The sequence below is a fragment of the Pelodiscus sinensis genome, chromosome 18 (genome assembly GCF_052426305.1).
Source record: "Pelodiscus sinensis isolate ZL-2025 chromosome 18, ASM5242630v1, whole genome shotgun sequence".
In the NCBI taxonomy this organism is placed as follows: Eukaryota; Metazoa; Chordata; order Testudines; family Trionychidae; genus Pelodiscus; species Pelodiscus sinensis.
In genome coordinates this window covers 26,804,330-26,820,621 of record NC_143069.1, presented here as the reverse complement: position 1 = coordinate 26,820,621, position 16,292 = coordinate 26,804,330, and the positions used below count along the sequence as shown (strand labels likewise).

General features: G+C 43.7%; 1 protein-coding gene across 1 annotated transcript in view; it reads right to left on the bottom strand.

Moving 5' to 3' along the window:
- Positions 1 to 2,189: 2,189 nt before the first annotated feature.
- Positions 2,190 to 16,292, bottom strand: part of LOC149523326 (maestro heat-like repeat-containing protein family member 2A) — a 37,924-nt gene continuing 23,821 nt past the window's right edge. The window contains exons 2-4 of the mRNA XM_089770422.1: positions 4,373 to 4,542; positions 3,055 to 3,128; positions 2,190 to 2,336 (exon numbers count right to left, since the gene is read on the bottom strand). Coding sequence (XP_089626548.1) covers positions 2,190 to 2,336; positions 3,055 to 3,128; positions 4,373 to 4,542 — 391 coding nt within the window. The remainder of the gene's footprint in view (positions 2,337 to 3,054; positions 3,129 to 4,372; positions 4,543 to 16,292) is intronic.

The following is a 16,292-nucleotide window of genomic DNA, read 5'->3' as shown; positions in this document are numbered from 1 at the left end:
CCCTTGTCTATACAAGTCCCAGGGACCAGATTCACCTCTGGTGTACGTAACTCCATCAAAGCCAAAGGAGTTACATGAGAGATGAGTCTGGCTCTGTGTATGTGAGGGCTTCTGTAGACTGTCTGATGGCAGCTGTCTAGCACATTGCATGCAGTTTGGGGTCCGGTGCTGTGTTCTCTTTCCTGGACAGCTTCTCCCATGCTCAGTGGCAAATGACAGAGAGGAGCATTTCTTTTTATTTAGAGCAGAGAAGTCTCCCCAGCCCAGCTCCTTTTATAACTTTATTTTCATACCAACGTTGCACCTAACTCCCCTCCCCTCAGCTCTTCAAACTATTCTGTTTATGTCTGAAGAGCAGGAAGTCTTTGGTGAATGAGTTTCCATACACAGAGCTTAACTCAATACTAATTCATTCCTTTTACGAGAGGTGATCAGTTCTCACTGGTCCTCTTGAATTTGGTTACTGCGCTGATGATTTTCTTTCCTGTCCATGTAGTGTTAACTATACTGGAAAAACTAGATCTCAGTCCACCACTGGCATAAAATGTCCCCTGCTATGAGATAGATACATAGAATTTACTAGCTAGTGGGAAAACACTGGCTGTAGAATCGGTGTCTATTTCTTACAAAGCCTTTCTGAATATTGACCTAGGAGAGCTTTTCCATTGCATTAGGAGTGCACAAATCATAAAATCATGGATTAAGGATGGAAGGGACCTCAGGAGGTCATATAGTCCAACCCCCTGCTCAAAGCAGGGCCAGCCCCAACTAAATTATTCCAGCCATGGCTTTGCCAAGCCTGGCATTAAAAACCTCGAATGATGGAGATTCTTAAGGGAAGAGAATAACAGAAACACCTAACTGGTGGGTCAGAACCCAGGCTTAGGAAAACCCCAGCACAAGGGGACACAAAGAAGATGGAGAGAGGCTGTTCTCAGTAGTGACAGATGACAGAACAAGAAGCAGTGGTCTCAAGTTGTGTGTGGGGGGGTGGATCTTAGGAAAAACGATTTCACGAGGAGGGTGGTGAAGCACTGGAATGGGTTACTGAGGGAGGTGGTGAGATCTCCATCCCTAGAGGTTTTTCAGTCCCAGCTTGACAAAGCCCTGGCTGAGATGATTTAGTTGGAATTGGTTCTGCTTTTAGCAGGGGGTTGGACTCGATGACTTCCTGAATTCTCTTCAAGCCCTATCGTTCTATGATTCTATAAAAGAGTTCCCTGAACTCTTTTCAAAAAAATTTTCAAAAAAGAACATTTCTTCTTTTTATCTCTGAGGAGAGCCACTCAGACTCTGCCCAGTGGAAATAAATATGCAGAACCTAGAGGGAGCCATTCTGTTTGTTCTGATGCCCCAAGCAGCTTGATCATTCTGTGCATAGTGAATGTGAGTCTATCTATAGGCTAAATTCTGTTCTTCCTTACACCAAACTAAATATTGATCAGCTCTACTGATTTCAGTTTAAATAAGAGCAAATGTGGCCTGATGAGAAAGAGTTGCCTCCTACTTTCTTTGAGATGGGTAGGATGAAAAAGAGGCAGTTGGTGAGTACTGCCATAAGCTCCCACTTGGTAGCTAAAGGGCCAGGCAGAGCTAAGATCCTCAACAACTTACTGTAAAGTTAATGTATATCATGGATCCCATCATGGAACTCTGTGTCTGGAGTCCATGACTCTGCCCATAGCTGGAAATACCCATTGAAAAGATTTTGAACTAGTACACATAGAACAGAGAATGAAGTGTGCAGCAAACTTTTCCAGGTTCTAGACATCTTGATGTAGGCTGCATAACTTCAGTGTTTTGCTAATAGTTTATGTATGCTTCAGCAGCCACAGGATTGGGCACCATTGTGTTCTTTGGAGAGTCTATTTATAAAAAAGATGTGCTTCCTTATACAAGAGCATTTCACTGAAAGATTGTGTTGTCAGAATTTTCACTGACTTGCCCGAGGTCTAAGTAATGTAGGTCGCACTGTCAGATATAAATATCCAGAATCAGATTCTGGTCTGTTACACTTGTGTAAATCCAAAATAATGCCACTGAAGTCAGGGGCATTACCCTGGTTTTACACGAATATCACTGATCAGATTCTAGCTCTAATCCTTCAGTCCAGCTGCATCCTTGAGCATCCAAAGCTCCCACTGAAGTCAAGGGGAACAATCAGCATGCCAGAATGGCAGAACTGAGTCCTAAGTGTTAAGAACTCTCCTTACCAGATTTCTGGTGGACACATCGAACTCTCCGAATACATAGGCGACCATATCCCCTGCTGCACAATTGTCCACACTTCCTGAACTGAGCAGCTTCAGGACAAAATGGAGAGCTGCCATCCTCACCTGCAAGGGTAGAGATTATGCACGAGTTATTATTATCTCTTCTGCATGCAATATGAGACAGGATATGAGAGTCCTTTTGCTTTTTCTTTTATCTCTTTGGAATAGTGGCTGAAGTACAAATGATTAACACATCTGTTATGTAAATTCCTTGCAACACTGGCTACAGAAGTACCATGCAAATGCCAGTTTTCACTTTCAGGTGACACTGTAATTAGGAAAAAGGCAGCATTTTCTCCTATAAATGGAAACAAACTTGTTTGTCTTAGTGTCTGGCTGAACAAGAAGTAGGTCTGAATGGACTTGTAGACTCTAAAGTTTTACATTCTTTCATTACAGTTAACAAAAAATATCTACATTTGTAAGTTGCATTTTCACGCTAAAGAGATTGCTCTACATCACTTCTATGAGATGAATTGAAAAATATTATTTCTTTTGTCATTTTTACAATGCAAATGTTTGTTATAAAAATAATATAAAGTGCATAGTACACACTTGTCATTGTGTTGTAATTGAAATCAATATATTTGAAAATGTAAAAAACCACAAAAATATGTAATAAATTTCAATTTTTAATCGCATTAATTTTTAGTTAACTGTGATTAATTGAAACCCTATTAATAATCTCAGCCTAAAAATGTGTCTCGTTGCCAGACTCTCCACTGAGTGAAATACTTCCCAGATATTAACAGCAATACCACTATTCCACACACAATCTTACCTTAGCACTCTGATCACTGAGAGCAGATTTCACTGCCTTCACAATCAGAAACTTTCTAACTCTTGTCTCAGGCACTGAAAGATAAGGAGAAGTGTGCAATATAGTATATCTTTGTTCCAAACACTCATGCTCCACATTAGAATGTGTCCTGTGCCCTATTTAAGAGTACTACCAAGCTTCACTCATATACAGAATCAGCGGGGAAAATATAGGACCAGACTCTGATCTCAGTTACACCAGTCTAAGTCTGAAGTATTTCCACTTCTGTAAATAGCACCATCATACTATCCTGATGGAAATATTGTGAGAGAGTTAGACAAATGGAGGTCAGTGAAGTTAGTCTGTGTTTACCACCAGTATAGCAGAATTCGGAATCTATTCTAGAGTGTCTAATACTTATTCAGTCAGGAGTACTATTTTGTTTTTATCTCATTATTATTAACATGCATCCGCCACAAGATTACATTTGTATTTGTACCTTGAAAATATTTTAGGCTACATTCAGCACTTAATTAACCCTGTTGATTTCTGTGTGACCACATGGGAGTAACTTAGAGCAGCACTGGGTCCCTTTAGTGAATTTCCAACCCTCTGGTGAGCATGCATCTAAAAGGGTGTCGCAAGGAGAAGGGAGAAAAATTGTTCTCTTTGGCCTCTGATGATAGGACAAGAAACAATGGGCTTAAATTGCAGCAAGGGAGGTTTAGGTTGGACATTAGGAAAAACGTCCCAACTGTTAGGTTGGTTAAACACTGTGAAAAATTGCCCAGGGAAGTTGTGGAATCTCCACCACTGGAGATATTTAAGAGCAGATTGGATAGACACCTATCAGGGATGATCTAGACAGTGCTTGGTCCTGCCATGAGGGCAGGGGACTGGACTTGATGACCTCTCAAGGTCCCTTCCAGTTCTAATAATCTATGACTATATGACTCTATGTGTTGCAGCAGGGGCAGATGACCGTTTTGCGGGGCCCCGGGCAGCATAATTCCGCGGGGCCCCCCTTTGCCACGGCGCATGCACAGTGACGCCATGCTCATGCGCGGTGGCACCACGGCGCGTGCGCGGGGCTTTTTGAAGCGCGGGACCCGGGGCGGCCACCCCGCTCGCCCTGCCCTATATCCGCCCCTGTGTTACAGATCCTCTGTGCCCCATTTGCAGAGATGATGAGTATGTTATAGCCCTACCATGCCTGCAAAGCCTTGGTTCTTTAGATCAACCTATAGCAGCTCATGCTTTTAGCTCTGGATGTCCCCAACTCAACCCCCAGCACGATGGCGATGATCGCAGCAGTCACAGTTACTCCTGTGTTACTTACAGTCAGCACCAATAATAGCTGTGAGCAGATTCAGGGTTGCCACACGAACAGTCTCATTCTCAATCTTCAGCTGCGAGTGCAGAAATGCTATGAGGTCATCAGGAGAAGAACGGGCTGCAAAGGAAGAAATCACATCCTCACTAACAACTGAAAGCTCATTCTTACCACACCTACAAAAGAAGGAAGTTACAAGGACACTACTGTGTAATTTGGAGTCTCTTCCCCTACCTAGCAGTAGGATACAATAGCACAGCTCCATTTGATTTTCCATGATGAGCTGCTGAGTTGGAGAACAGATCTGTGGGAAGAAGAGAAGTGATCAAAGGAAAACTAATCAGAACAAGCAACTGAAAAGAAGAGGCTCAATTAATTTCTAAGCACTCACTTCCTACCTTTCCAAATAGAGCTCTGAAGCCAAAAGAAATGGTACTGACTGCACAACAAGAATCAGAAACAATGACCGAGACACTGGATAACAGAAGTTCATGCTTTCAAAGTGTTTTTAGCAGCAGAGCTAATTGAATCAAGACTTGACCCTTGGTAACTGGTTCAAATGGTTAATTATTCCACCATAAAAATGTAGGCCTTATTTGCAGTCTGAATTTGTCCAGCTTCATTTTCTAGTTATTGGCTCACGTTATGCCTTTCTCTGCTAGATTATTACATATGTTTCCCCACATAGATATTATAGACTGCAATTAAGTCACCCTGTCACAGGATAGGTCCTCCCCATTTGGATGGGATCAGTTTTTACTATCTAACTCTAACTCCCTCTAATAACTGGCTTATGCTAAAATTGCTTTACAAACTGAGCTGGATTTTAGCTAATAAAATGAGACCACTATCTGCTTATTCTTAAGCCAGCAGAAACCAATAAGGCATGAGAAGGTCTCCGGGCTCTTCACTAGCATTCAAAAGATGTTTATTCTTAATATGCTTCAGATCTGCTGTGCTTAAGCTCAAGTGATACAAGAACAAGTTCCCCTCACCCGGTCGTGCAGAGCACTGCAGATGGCTTGAAATTTCCCTTCAGGTAGAAGGATCTTATATTCACCAGAGACTTCCAAGAGCTGCCTCAGACTCTACAACAGAGGGTGAAAGTTAGAAGGTGGGCATACAAAGGAGCAATATGCAATGACTGAAGCAGGTTCATGGAATTCATAGATTCCAAGGCCAAAAGGGATGATTGTCATCAACTAGTCAGGCCTTCTGTATGACACAGGCCTTAGAAATTGCCAAAATAATTCCTAAAGCAGAACTTTCAGAAAAAAATCCAATCTTGATTTTAAAATGATCCCCTTGACTCTTGGTAAATGGTTTGAATGGCTAATATCCCACCACTGAAAAGGTAGACCTTATTTCCCATCTGAATGTCTCCTGTTTCAGTTTGGAGCCACTGGATCATGTCATGCCTTTCTCTGCTAGGTCATTACCTATATTTCCCCATGCAGATATTATAGACTGTAAGTAAGTCACCTGTCACAGGGTAGGTCCACCCTGTTTGGATGGTATCAGGTTGTGGAGGAGTTAAAGAACTAAGGCAGCCCAAGTGACCTAGTCTCCCCAACCACCATAGCAGGCCTGGTTCTTAGAGCAGCATTGCCTAATAGTCAGGGTCAGTGCAGCAGCCCTTTAATGAGGCTCTTCAGCTCAATGACCCAAGCCCTTCCAGGTACGACCGTGCAACCTAGTGCTCAACCACCCTTTGGGGCAAACCAGTGTTGCCTAGTGGCCAGCCCTTCTCCACCAGGCTCTACCTACTCCACAGGGTCCCAGCCCAGGGCCTTGTCTTGCAGCTCAATGGGGTTTCTTCCAAAACATGCAGAGTCAAAGACTAATACCTCAACTCAATAATGCTTAGTTCACATAGATTACTTCCCACCATTCTTCTGCAGCAGGTCATCTCAGTAACTCCGTGGTCTCTCCTCCATCTGTGGCATTGGATGGTTGTGGGGGGGGGTCAACTGGAACCACAGGCTGGCTGGTTTCTGCATCCTAGGGCACTGGCAGTCCCTCCACAAAAGCCTGCAAAGCACCTCTGCTCCCTTCAGCTGTCAGCCTAGACAGAACTGAGCTGCTCCCTTTTATATCCTGGTTCCAGTTGGAGCATTCCCAGCAAGTATGAAGGGGCATAGCCCACAGATCATGATTAGCCCCCGCTGAACCATGCATGGGGGGTATCCTCTGTCACAAACACTCCCCCTTAAGAGGGTGTCCATTGGTGGACCTTCCTCTTCATCGTCTCCTTCCACTTGGGAGAAGTCTGTGTTTGCATGAGCCTTCCCTGGCCCAGCGTAACATACAGAAGTCATAGGGTTGGAGCGGGAAGTACTACCTCATGATTCAGGCACTGGTGTCCTTCATGTTATTAATCCATCTGAGGGGTGCATGGTTGGTGACCAGTTGAAAGGGCTTCCCCAGTACAGGATATCCCAGGGTATGTCTACACTACAGCGCTAATTCGAACTAACTTAGTTCGAATTAGTTAATTCGAACTAAGCTAATTCGAACTAATGCATCCAGACTAAAAAAACTAGTTCGAATTAGCGTTTTGCTAATTCGAACTAGCATGTCCACATTAAGTGGACCCTGAACCGGGCTTAAGGATAGCCGGAAGCAGTGCCGGCAGGGCATCAGAGGAGGACTTAGAGCGTGGAGCTGCTGCCTCAGGCTAGCCGAGGGCTGTGCTTAAAGGGACCCGACCCCCACCCCGGACAGACAGTTCTCAGGGGTGCCCCTCTTGCAAAGCAGTCCTGGCTTGGAGTGCTCTGAGTGCCCACACTGGGCACATCACAGCACTCGGCCATCAGCCTGGCTGTACTTGCCGCAGGCTGCCATCTGGGGAGAAGGAGCAATTGGGGGGCTGCAGGAGAGCTTCCACCCCCAGAAGCACGCAGAGCCAGCCCAGTCCTCCCCATCGGGGGCTCGTACCCCATTCCTCCATCACCTCCTTCCACTTACCCTTCCCTAGCCCCCCTTCCTGATGTACAAAATAAAGAAAACGTGTGGTCAAAAATAGAATCTCTCTTTATTGAACAAAACTCGGGGAGACTGGGAAAAGGAGGTGGGAGAGGGGAAGAGAGAGGGTGGGAGAGGGGAGGGCAACTACAATGATCAGAGGTTTGGAACAGGTCCCATATAAAGAGAGGCTAAAGAGACTGGGACTTCTCAGCTTAGAAAAGAGGAGACTGAGGGGGGATAGGATAGAAGTCCATAAAAGCATGAGTGGGGTGGAGAGGGTGCATTAAGAAAAGTTCTCCATTAGTCCCCATAATAGAAGGACTAGAGGACACCAAAGGAAAAGGATGGGTAGCAGGCTTCAAACTACTAACAGAAAGGTGCTCTTCACAAAGCAAAGATTCAACCTGTGGAACTCCTTGCTGCAGGAGGTTGTGACGGCTAGAACTAGAACAGAGTTTAAAGAGAAGTGAGATAAAGTGATGGAAGTTGGGTCCATGGAGTGGTATTAGCCAGGGGGTAGGAGTGGTGTCCTTGCCCAAAGTTTGTGGAAGACTGGAGAGGGATGGCACGAGACAAATGGCTTGATCACTGTCTTCGGTCCACCCCCTCCAGGGTCCCTAGGGTTGGCCACTGTCGGCAGACAGGCTACTGGGCTAGATGGACCTTTGGTATGACCCAATACGCCCATTGTAAGCTCAGGGCTCAGGGTTGGGGGTCTCAGTGGACCACCTTCATTTTCATGCACACCTGCTCCTAGGTGGCCAGGCTGGCAGCTCTCCTGCCCTAGACGGCCACTTTCCTGTGCCTAGTGCGGAGGTCGTGGACGAGGTCCATGATGTCCGCAGTAAACCAGGCGGGTGCAGTCCTGGGCAGGCTCCCGAGAGCCGCCAGCCTGGTCCCGGGAAGAGGGGGATGGCTGGGTGGCAGCGGGTGGCTGGCTCGAGCCGTGCCAGGTGCAGGGTCTGCTAGCTGGGTGCTGGCCAGCCTGTGCCCCTTTAAGAGGTCCGGGGCCGGAAGGGGGGCAGACTAGTTTCCCTGGTGTTGGCCAGAGTGGCCACCAGGGAAAGCTGGGGAGGGCTAGCCTCCCACTAGTTTGAATTAAGGGGCTACACACCCCTTAATTCGAACTAGTAAGTTCGAACTAGGCTTAGTCCTCGTTCAATGAGGTTTACCTAGTTCGAACTAAGCACACCGCTAGTTCGAATTAAGTTCGAACTAGCGGAGCGCTAGTGTAGCGCCTATCAAAGTTAATTCGAACTAACATGCGTTAGTTCGAATTAACTTTGTAGTGTAGACATACCCCCAGGGTGTAGATCACCCACTTGATGGCCAGGGCCTCCCTTGCTATAGTAGGGCGGCAGGTCTCTCAGGAGAACAGCTTGCAGCTGAGATAAAGGATCTGGTGCTCCTTCCCACCTATTTCTTGAGATAGTACCACTCCTGGTCCTACCTCCGAGACCTCCATTTGAAGGATAGAAGGCTTTGTGAAGTTGGATGGGATAGGACCAGCTCTTGGTTCAGCTGTTTTCACAGGGTCTGGAAGGCTTCCTCACAGTCTTCTGATTACTGGACTTTCTGTGATTGAGTGTTCTTCATCAGGTCCAATAATAGGGTGCCCAGTGTGATGAAGTTGAGTACTAAGCAGCCACTGTGTCTGAAGTATTGTGGCACCTATTTCTTTGTCATGGAGGTGGGGCAGTCACACAAGCCTTAGACCTTATTTATCAAGGAGCTATAGTTTTCCCCTTCCTACTGTGTTCACTAAGATGGCACTTGCCTGGATTCACAGTGAGTCGTGCATCTATTGGGGCTTACAATACCTTGCTAAGATGTCAGAGGTGTTTCCCCCAGCTGGTGCTGTGGATGACAATATTCTTAATGCACACGGCTGTATATCGCATATATGTTTGCAATATTTGGTTCATGAGCTGCTGAAAAGTGGCTGAGGCTCTGTGCAGCCCAAATGGCATCCTGCTGAATTGCTATAAGCCAAGCAGGGTGTGGAAGGCACTCTTCTCACAGGAAGCCGGTATCAGGGGTATCTACCAATATCTGTTGGTCAGTTCTAGTGTGGAAATGAACTTTGCATTTCCCACTATATTCCTCCTTGAGATTTCCCCATGTATGCATCCCAGTATCACTTCAGCTTTTTTGGCCACAGCATCGCATTTGTAGGTCATGTTCAGCTGAGTATTCACCAAGTTTCCCAAAATATTTTTCAGAGTTACTGTTTCTCAGGAAGCATCCCTCAACATGTATGTATCACCTACATTGTTTTGTTCCTAGATGCATCTATTTACATTCAGCCATATTTAAATGCACATTTATTGTTAGCACCCAGTTTACCAAATGATCTATATCACTCTGAATCAGTGAGTTGTCCTTTCCATTATTTACCACTCCCCAATGTTTATTTCATCTGCCAATTTTATCAATGATGATTTTATGTTCTCTTCCAGGCTATTGATAATGAGATGACAGTCTAACTCCTTCCTGTACCTACACACTTTTCTTCTTTGCTGCTTGAAGCTTCCAGGATAGCTCTGATGAAATCTACATATTTTACTACATTTAGGCTCTTGTGTAGTCCTCTGATACTTTTAGTCAAGTCCATGAGACATTGATTCCCTCAAAGTCATGGGCATTCCAATCCCAAAAGCAACCACATATTCTGGACCAGAAAGCCAACATAGATTGGGAGTAAACCATGGAGGAAATGGGGAGGGGGGAAGGGCAGCAGGGTTGTGGCCCTGGATTGGCTGCTTGGCTTGTACTGAGCCAGCTCACAGAGACTGAGCATGCTCAATCATACTACTGAAGCCAACTGCCCTCACTCCATCCTCTCACTATCAGCAGACAAGAGTTACCTTGGTCATGTGATACTGAGGGTAGATGAAATAAGAGAGACAAGGTGGGTGAAATAATATCTTTAATTATATTATCTCACCCACCTTGTCTCTCTAATGTCCTTGAACCAACACAGCTACAACAGCCCTGTACACAACGGTAGATGAAATAGACAGTGATTTTATATCTATCTAGTTATAGAATCTAAAGCAATGCACTTCAGGCCTTCTTAGTATTAATTTTCAGCTACTGGCAGTTTACTTAATACTGCCCAGAGACAACACACAGCAGCCCCTGCTCTGAGGAGTTTATTTATAATCTAAAAGAGAGACACAGAGTTGATAGGATGTACCAGTAAATCACAAGGAGGGAGTATCTTATGGGGCGGGGGGGGGGGGGGGGGGGGGGGAGGGAAAAGGTGTTTTGTTTCTTACCTCCTTATCATCTCCAGAAACAGAAGATACTTTTCATGAGAGGCTTTTACCTACAAAACTTGTCACCTGGGTCACCATGTCTATAAAATCAAGACTTGTGTGTTTATCTATTATCTAACAAGTCACTATGTAGACCAGGAAACGCCACTGGTAGCAGCTAGTGCAGTTCACCTATGCGCACACATTGATAGTTATTTTAATAAGTATCTCACCTTGGTGACATGGAAAACATTAACATCCTCTTTATATTGCTCAAGAAGCCATGGGATCTGTTCGAACACCTTATCTTGATGCTCTTCTTTATGCAGGAGGAGGCTCATCATAGTACCAAGGGCTTTGATAATGGCCTGCTTGAGCTACATAGAGACACAGAATTTATGTTCCTACAAATTCATTCAATATCATGCAATGGGCCCATCTTTTCTACTGCTGACGAGTGCAATTTCCCTTTTCCACTGTTGAAACAGCCCTATCTCAATATTTCCTGGTAAAGAGTTAAGACTCATGCATGGCTTCGTCTACACTGGCATGATTTTCTGAAAATGCTTTTAACGGAAAAGTTTTCCGTTAAAAGCATTTTCGGAAAAGCACGTCTAGATTGGCAGGATGCTTTTCCGCAAAAGCACTTTTTGCGGAAAAGCGTCCGTGGCCAATCTAGACACGCTTTTCCGCAAAAAAGCCCCAATTGCCATTTTCGCGATCGGGGCTTTTTTGCAGAAAACACTACTGTGCTGTCTACAATATGCGCAAAAGTCTTTCGGAAAAGGACTTCTGCCTGAACGGGAGCAGCATAGTATTTCCGGAAAAGCAGTGACGATCTTACATGAGATCGTCAGTGCTTTTCCGGAAATTCAAGCAGCCAGTGTAGACAGCTGGCAAGTTTTTCCAGTCTAGACACAGCTATGGTGTTGGTTTCAGAATTATATTCTACTGCACCTCACAACTTTCCCAAGTGGGATATTTCCCCAGATTAGTATGCACACTAAACCAACTCATTCCTGCTGTAACTCTACTGGAACTGAATAGACATCTGCCAGGAATGAATTTAGCCCATTCTCCTATATTCATCTGCATGTCAGGTGACAAAACTGGAATCTATGTACACTATGTACAGACAGAATTTCCATGAGATTGTGACATTATAATCTTTTTTAAATGTTTTACATCATACTCCGTTCTATCCCAAAGAACCTGCCATTGAACTCCATCATCACAAAGAGTGCCATACACAGAGAATTTAACAATACAATTTCTCATAAAGGTTTAGAAAGCCTACAATTCTCACCTCCAAATCTTCACATGTGGTCCATTTGCTTGTCACATGACGATAGAGGGGAAGAATTTCATCACAGAATTGAGATTTACCCATTTTGGGAAATGGCCACCTTTCCCAGTTACTAAAATATACATTTACTGCCCTTGACCATTTTTCCAGAACTGCATGGAAGGAAAAAAGACAGGCAATATGAAAAGGATGCACTAGTAATAAGGATACGTTGTTTTATCAGTGGACACACCCAGGCTTGTAGTTTATTACAATTCCATTCCCAATTCAGGAACAGCTGATGAAATCCAATAACAGTTTTGAATGATTTCTCTTCCCTCCTTTCCGTTTCTTGTTTCTCAAAAGGCTTTCTTCTCTTTTGTCTCTCTCCATCTCTTTTTAATTCCCATCATTTGAAAACATATTTTTTTCTCCCTTGTTACCTCTTAATTAGAGCTGATTGTAAAGGTAGTTGAAATTAAATTAAAAGTGTTTACTCTTGTTTTTTTCAAAATTTCAAATTACAAAGATCATTCACATGTTTCAAAAATCAACAAATTTCAGCCACCTTTTTAGCTGCACAAAAACACTGAACACATCCTGATTAAAACTGTCATTGACATTTTTTCAGTTTAATATTCCATCAACTTGGAAAAAAATATGAAAAATGTAATACAAAACCAAAATATTTTGACCAGCTGTTTTCTGAATGATTCATGTCCTCTGCAGTTATTGCTTATTTAGCCCTAAAACTGTATGATTTCCTGTTGGGTTACAGTTTGTCTGAAAGATGTTCAGTGCCCCTAACTCCTATTAGCTATACTGAGATTTGACAGCATTTTGCCCTAAAATTAGATGCACCCGCTGCCCTTGAAAGGAAAATTAAGGCTCAATCCTATGTTCTATGAAGCTAATGGCAAAATTCCCATTTATCTCAAAGGTGCAGGATTAATCCCTTAGGCCTGATCTACACTAAAGGGGAAAGTTGACTTAAGGTACGCAACTCCAGCTATGTTAATTATGTAGCTGGAGTTGACGTATCTTAAATCGTGTTTTCAGACTGTCCACACAGTGGAAGGTTGACAGGAGTGTTATTCCTCATGAGAAGCAGGACTACCGGTGCCAACGGGAGCACCCACTCAGTTCGAATTAGTGGGGCTTCACTAGACCTGCTAATTTGGACCCTGGTGATCAACTGCAGCAGCATTGATCTTCTGCATAGTGTAGACGTGGCCTTACTTGAGCATCAACTAAAAAGCAAAGGAAGAGAGAAGTGGAGAAGACCAGAGGACAGAGAAAGAGGGTGAAAGGAGATGATAATTAAGCAACTAAAGAGGAGGAATGGGTGGAGGGGTGGAAAACGGGAAATTTTTAAATGTAATTCAGTCTGTTGCCTGCACATTCTCCCCCAGGAGTTTCCCGGCACATGGGCAGCATCAGCTTTTGTTTATTTTTAAAATATCCACAAGTCATAAAGGGCCTGAACTTACAAATGCTCAGCACCTCCAGCAAAGTAAGGAGTACTCTCAACTCCACTGAGTGCCACAGGAGCATGAGGACTCAGCCCCTGGTACAATCCAGTTCAGAGCCTGTTTGTAAACGATCAGTCACTTAACTCTGTACCAAGGCCCCTAAATATCCATTTTGGACATCTACAATAAGTGCTGGCACTTACCACCACAAAATGCTTGCCTCAGCCTGCTCTCGTCGTCTAACATCCGCATGGAGCTCATGCCGTACAGGGTCATTCCCACAAAAGGAATGCACTTGAGTGCTGAAAAGAAGGACCAGAAGAAAAGGAAGACAGACAATTGACTGTTATCTGCCTTCTTACTATCGCATTTAGAAACACCGCTGGGTCGGATGCTATGGGCTCCTAGGTCATTTTGTGCTCCGTACACAAATGATAAGGCAGAAGTAAAAAATCAGTGGGGGATTTACCCTGAGGAGGAGCATTCTCCACCAATGTGCAGCTGTGCCAGATGCCCAATCCTCTCCCAGAGTAGGAGAGAGAGCACTGGGGAGGGATGAGAAATGGAATGGAGAAGAGCTCCACTAGACCTGATTTTCCTCAATCCTGTCCTTTAAGAACTTCAAATGGGGCATAAGAGCTTGCACCTTGGTGTGGATAGCTCATGGTCTAGCAACTGGAACCAGCCACATCAGTTCATCTCATGCCCCCCAAATAGCACTCTGTGTAGCTGTACAGAGCGTGAACCTCTGTCCTTAAATGGAAGACAATAACTTTGAAACAAAAGATGGAAGTTGACCTACGATAGGCTGATGATAGGTTGCCCAGCGTAATCAAAGTGAACACGTCAGACAGCTTCAGTGGATTCAGATGACATTGAAGCTCATACATCACCTCACTGAAATAGCAGCGTGCCAGAGCCACTAATGTGTTGCTCGCTGCCACTTTTAGTTCATTTGTTGCTTCCTTAAAAAATACAAAAAGAGAGAGACTGAAGTGATTAAAGCCAACTACACCAGCCAATGCTGCTCAAATGAATCAAGTTCTTATTTCTGTTTTCCACCCAACTTTCTGAGAACAGAATCATGAGTCATAAATAATCATTGAATCGTTTGGCTAAACACTTGTCAGCCTTTCAGTTGTTTGCAAGCTGCTTAGACTATTCGCTATTAGCTATTTGTTGTGGATGATTGGCTATCATAGTGACATGATATTTTTCCCTCAGAGGAGGTGGGCAGCTTCAAGATATTCAGAGAATTTTCCTGAATAAACTATACCCTAAATCCAAATACTGCTTCTTTTGGAAACAGCTCCGATTCTGTTTAAAGGTTTCATCCTGCTGCTTAACACCATAGTATCAGAGCACCTTCCACACAAAATCAGTATCAATAATGAAATCCCTAGGAGACTTCACAAAATACTTGCTTGTTAAGAAACGGTAGGCCTCTCTGCATCTGATATATGTCACAATATCCTGACCTTACAAAGCACTTAAGCACATGTGTAACTTGAACAAGATGAAACTAGTCACATGCTGCTTAGGACCTGGGATTTCTGGAGGACGGTGTGGGGATCTGTGGGCCCCTAGCAGTCATTAATCCTGGAGTTTCAGTATATAGTTTACAAACAATGTTTTAATTAGTTTAAGCTTTCATTCCTGTCATTAGCATATAGGGAAAACTAACTTACCTGAGTATCAGAGGGGTAGCCGTGTTAGTCTGAATCTGCAAAAGCAGCGAAGTGGGTCTTTGACCACAAAAGCTTATGCTCCAACACTTCCGTTAATCTAACTTACCTGAGTCTCTCTCATGTGCTTTGAGGCAAGTGTTATTATTTTGCTCAGTAGCCTTCTCTTTAGGACCTGGGCATCCTGCTGTAATACTTTCTCCAGGATACAGTAAATGTCTACTCTGTTTTTCTGGGGACAAAACATAAAAGAACAATTGGGGGAAATGTTTCCTTGATGACAATATAGTAATGCTATAAGCTAATATAGTAACGCAATATAGTAACACTTACGCTAATAAGCTTCTGCCCAAAAGAGTTTACAATCTAAACATGAAACAACTAGCCCAGGCTAAAAGAGCAGATCAATAGCCAGGAAAATAATTCAGGTCTTCTGATTCACTATCTGGAGTCCTCTCCACTAGACCACACTGATTGCACAGCCTGCATACTCACTCAAGTAACCCCTAGTCTTCATTTGTATAAAACTTGCTATGCCCTCCACAATCACCCCAGCTAGCAGCATTTCAGAAGAAGCTGAGCAATTTACACATTTTTTAATCAGAATAAGGGCCCTGCACTGCCCCCTTATCCAATTTCGTTTATTATTATTATTGTTGTTATTATTATTATTATTGTTATTGTTGTTATTGTTATTATTAGCATCATGCCTTTTTTTATCCACTCCAGACAGAATTTGTAAATACAATGATAAAATACCCAACTCCTGCAGTAAATCTTCTGCAGCTTTTAGGGAAAATTAGCTCAGGAGTTACCTCTACATTGACAGTAGCACACTTGAAGGTCTCTTTTATGGGGTCCATCAAAGTTCAAATTCACAGATGATACTAAATATGGAGGAGTTGAAGGTATGAGTTGTGACAGAGAAATAATAAAGAGGGGCACAGAGAAATTAGAAACCTGAGCAGAACAAGACTGATTTCAGAGAACTGCAAACTAGCGCACCTAGAGAGGGGGTCAATATAACTGACATAATGAGAGGGAGAAAAGTGGGAAACAACAAGTGACCTGGAGTGACAGTGAAAAAAAAAGTCAGCCATCTGGGTTGGGTTTGTTACATACAGGAATCTTGTCATAAAGCAGGAAGACAACAGTTTCTCATTGTTCATCTGAGGTGCGACTGCTTCTGGCTTATTTCACTTTTTTGGCACCACATTCCCCAGAAAAGATCAACAGCTTGGAAGTAATTCAGGAGAA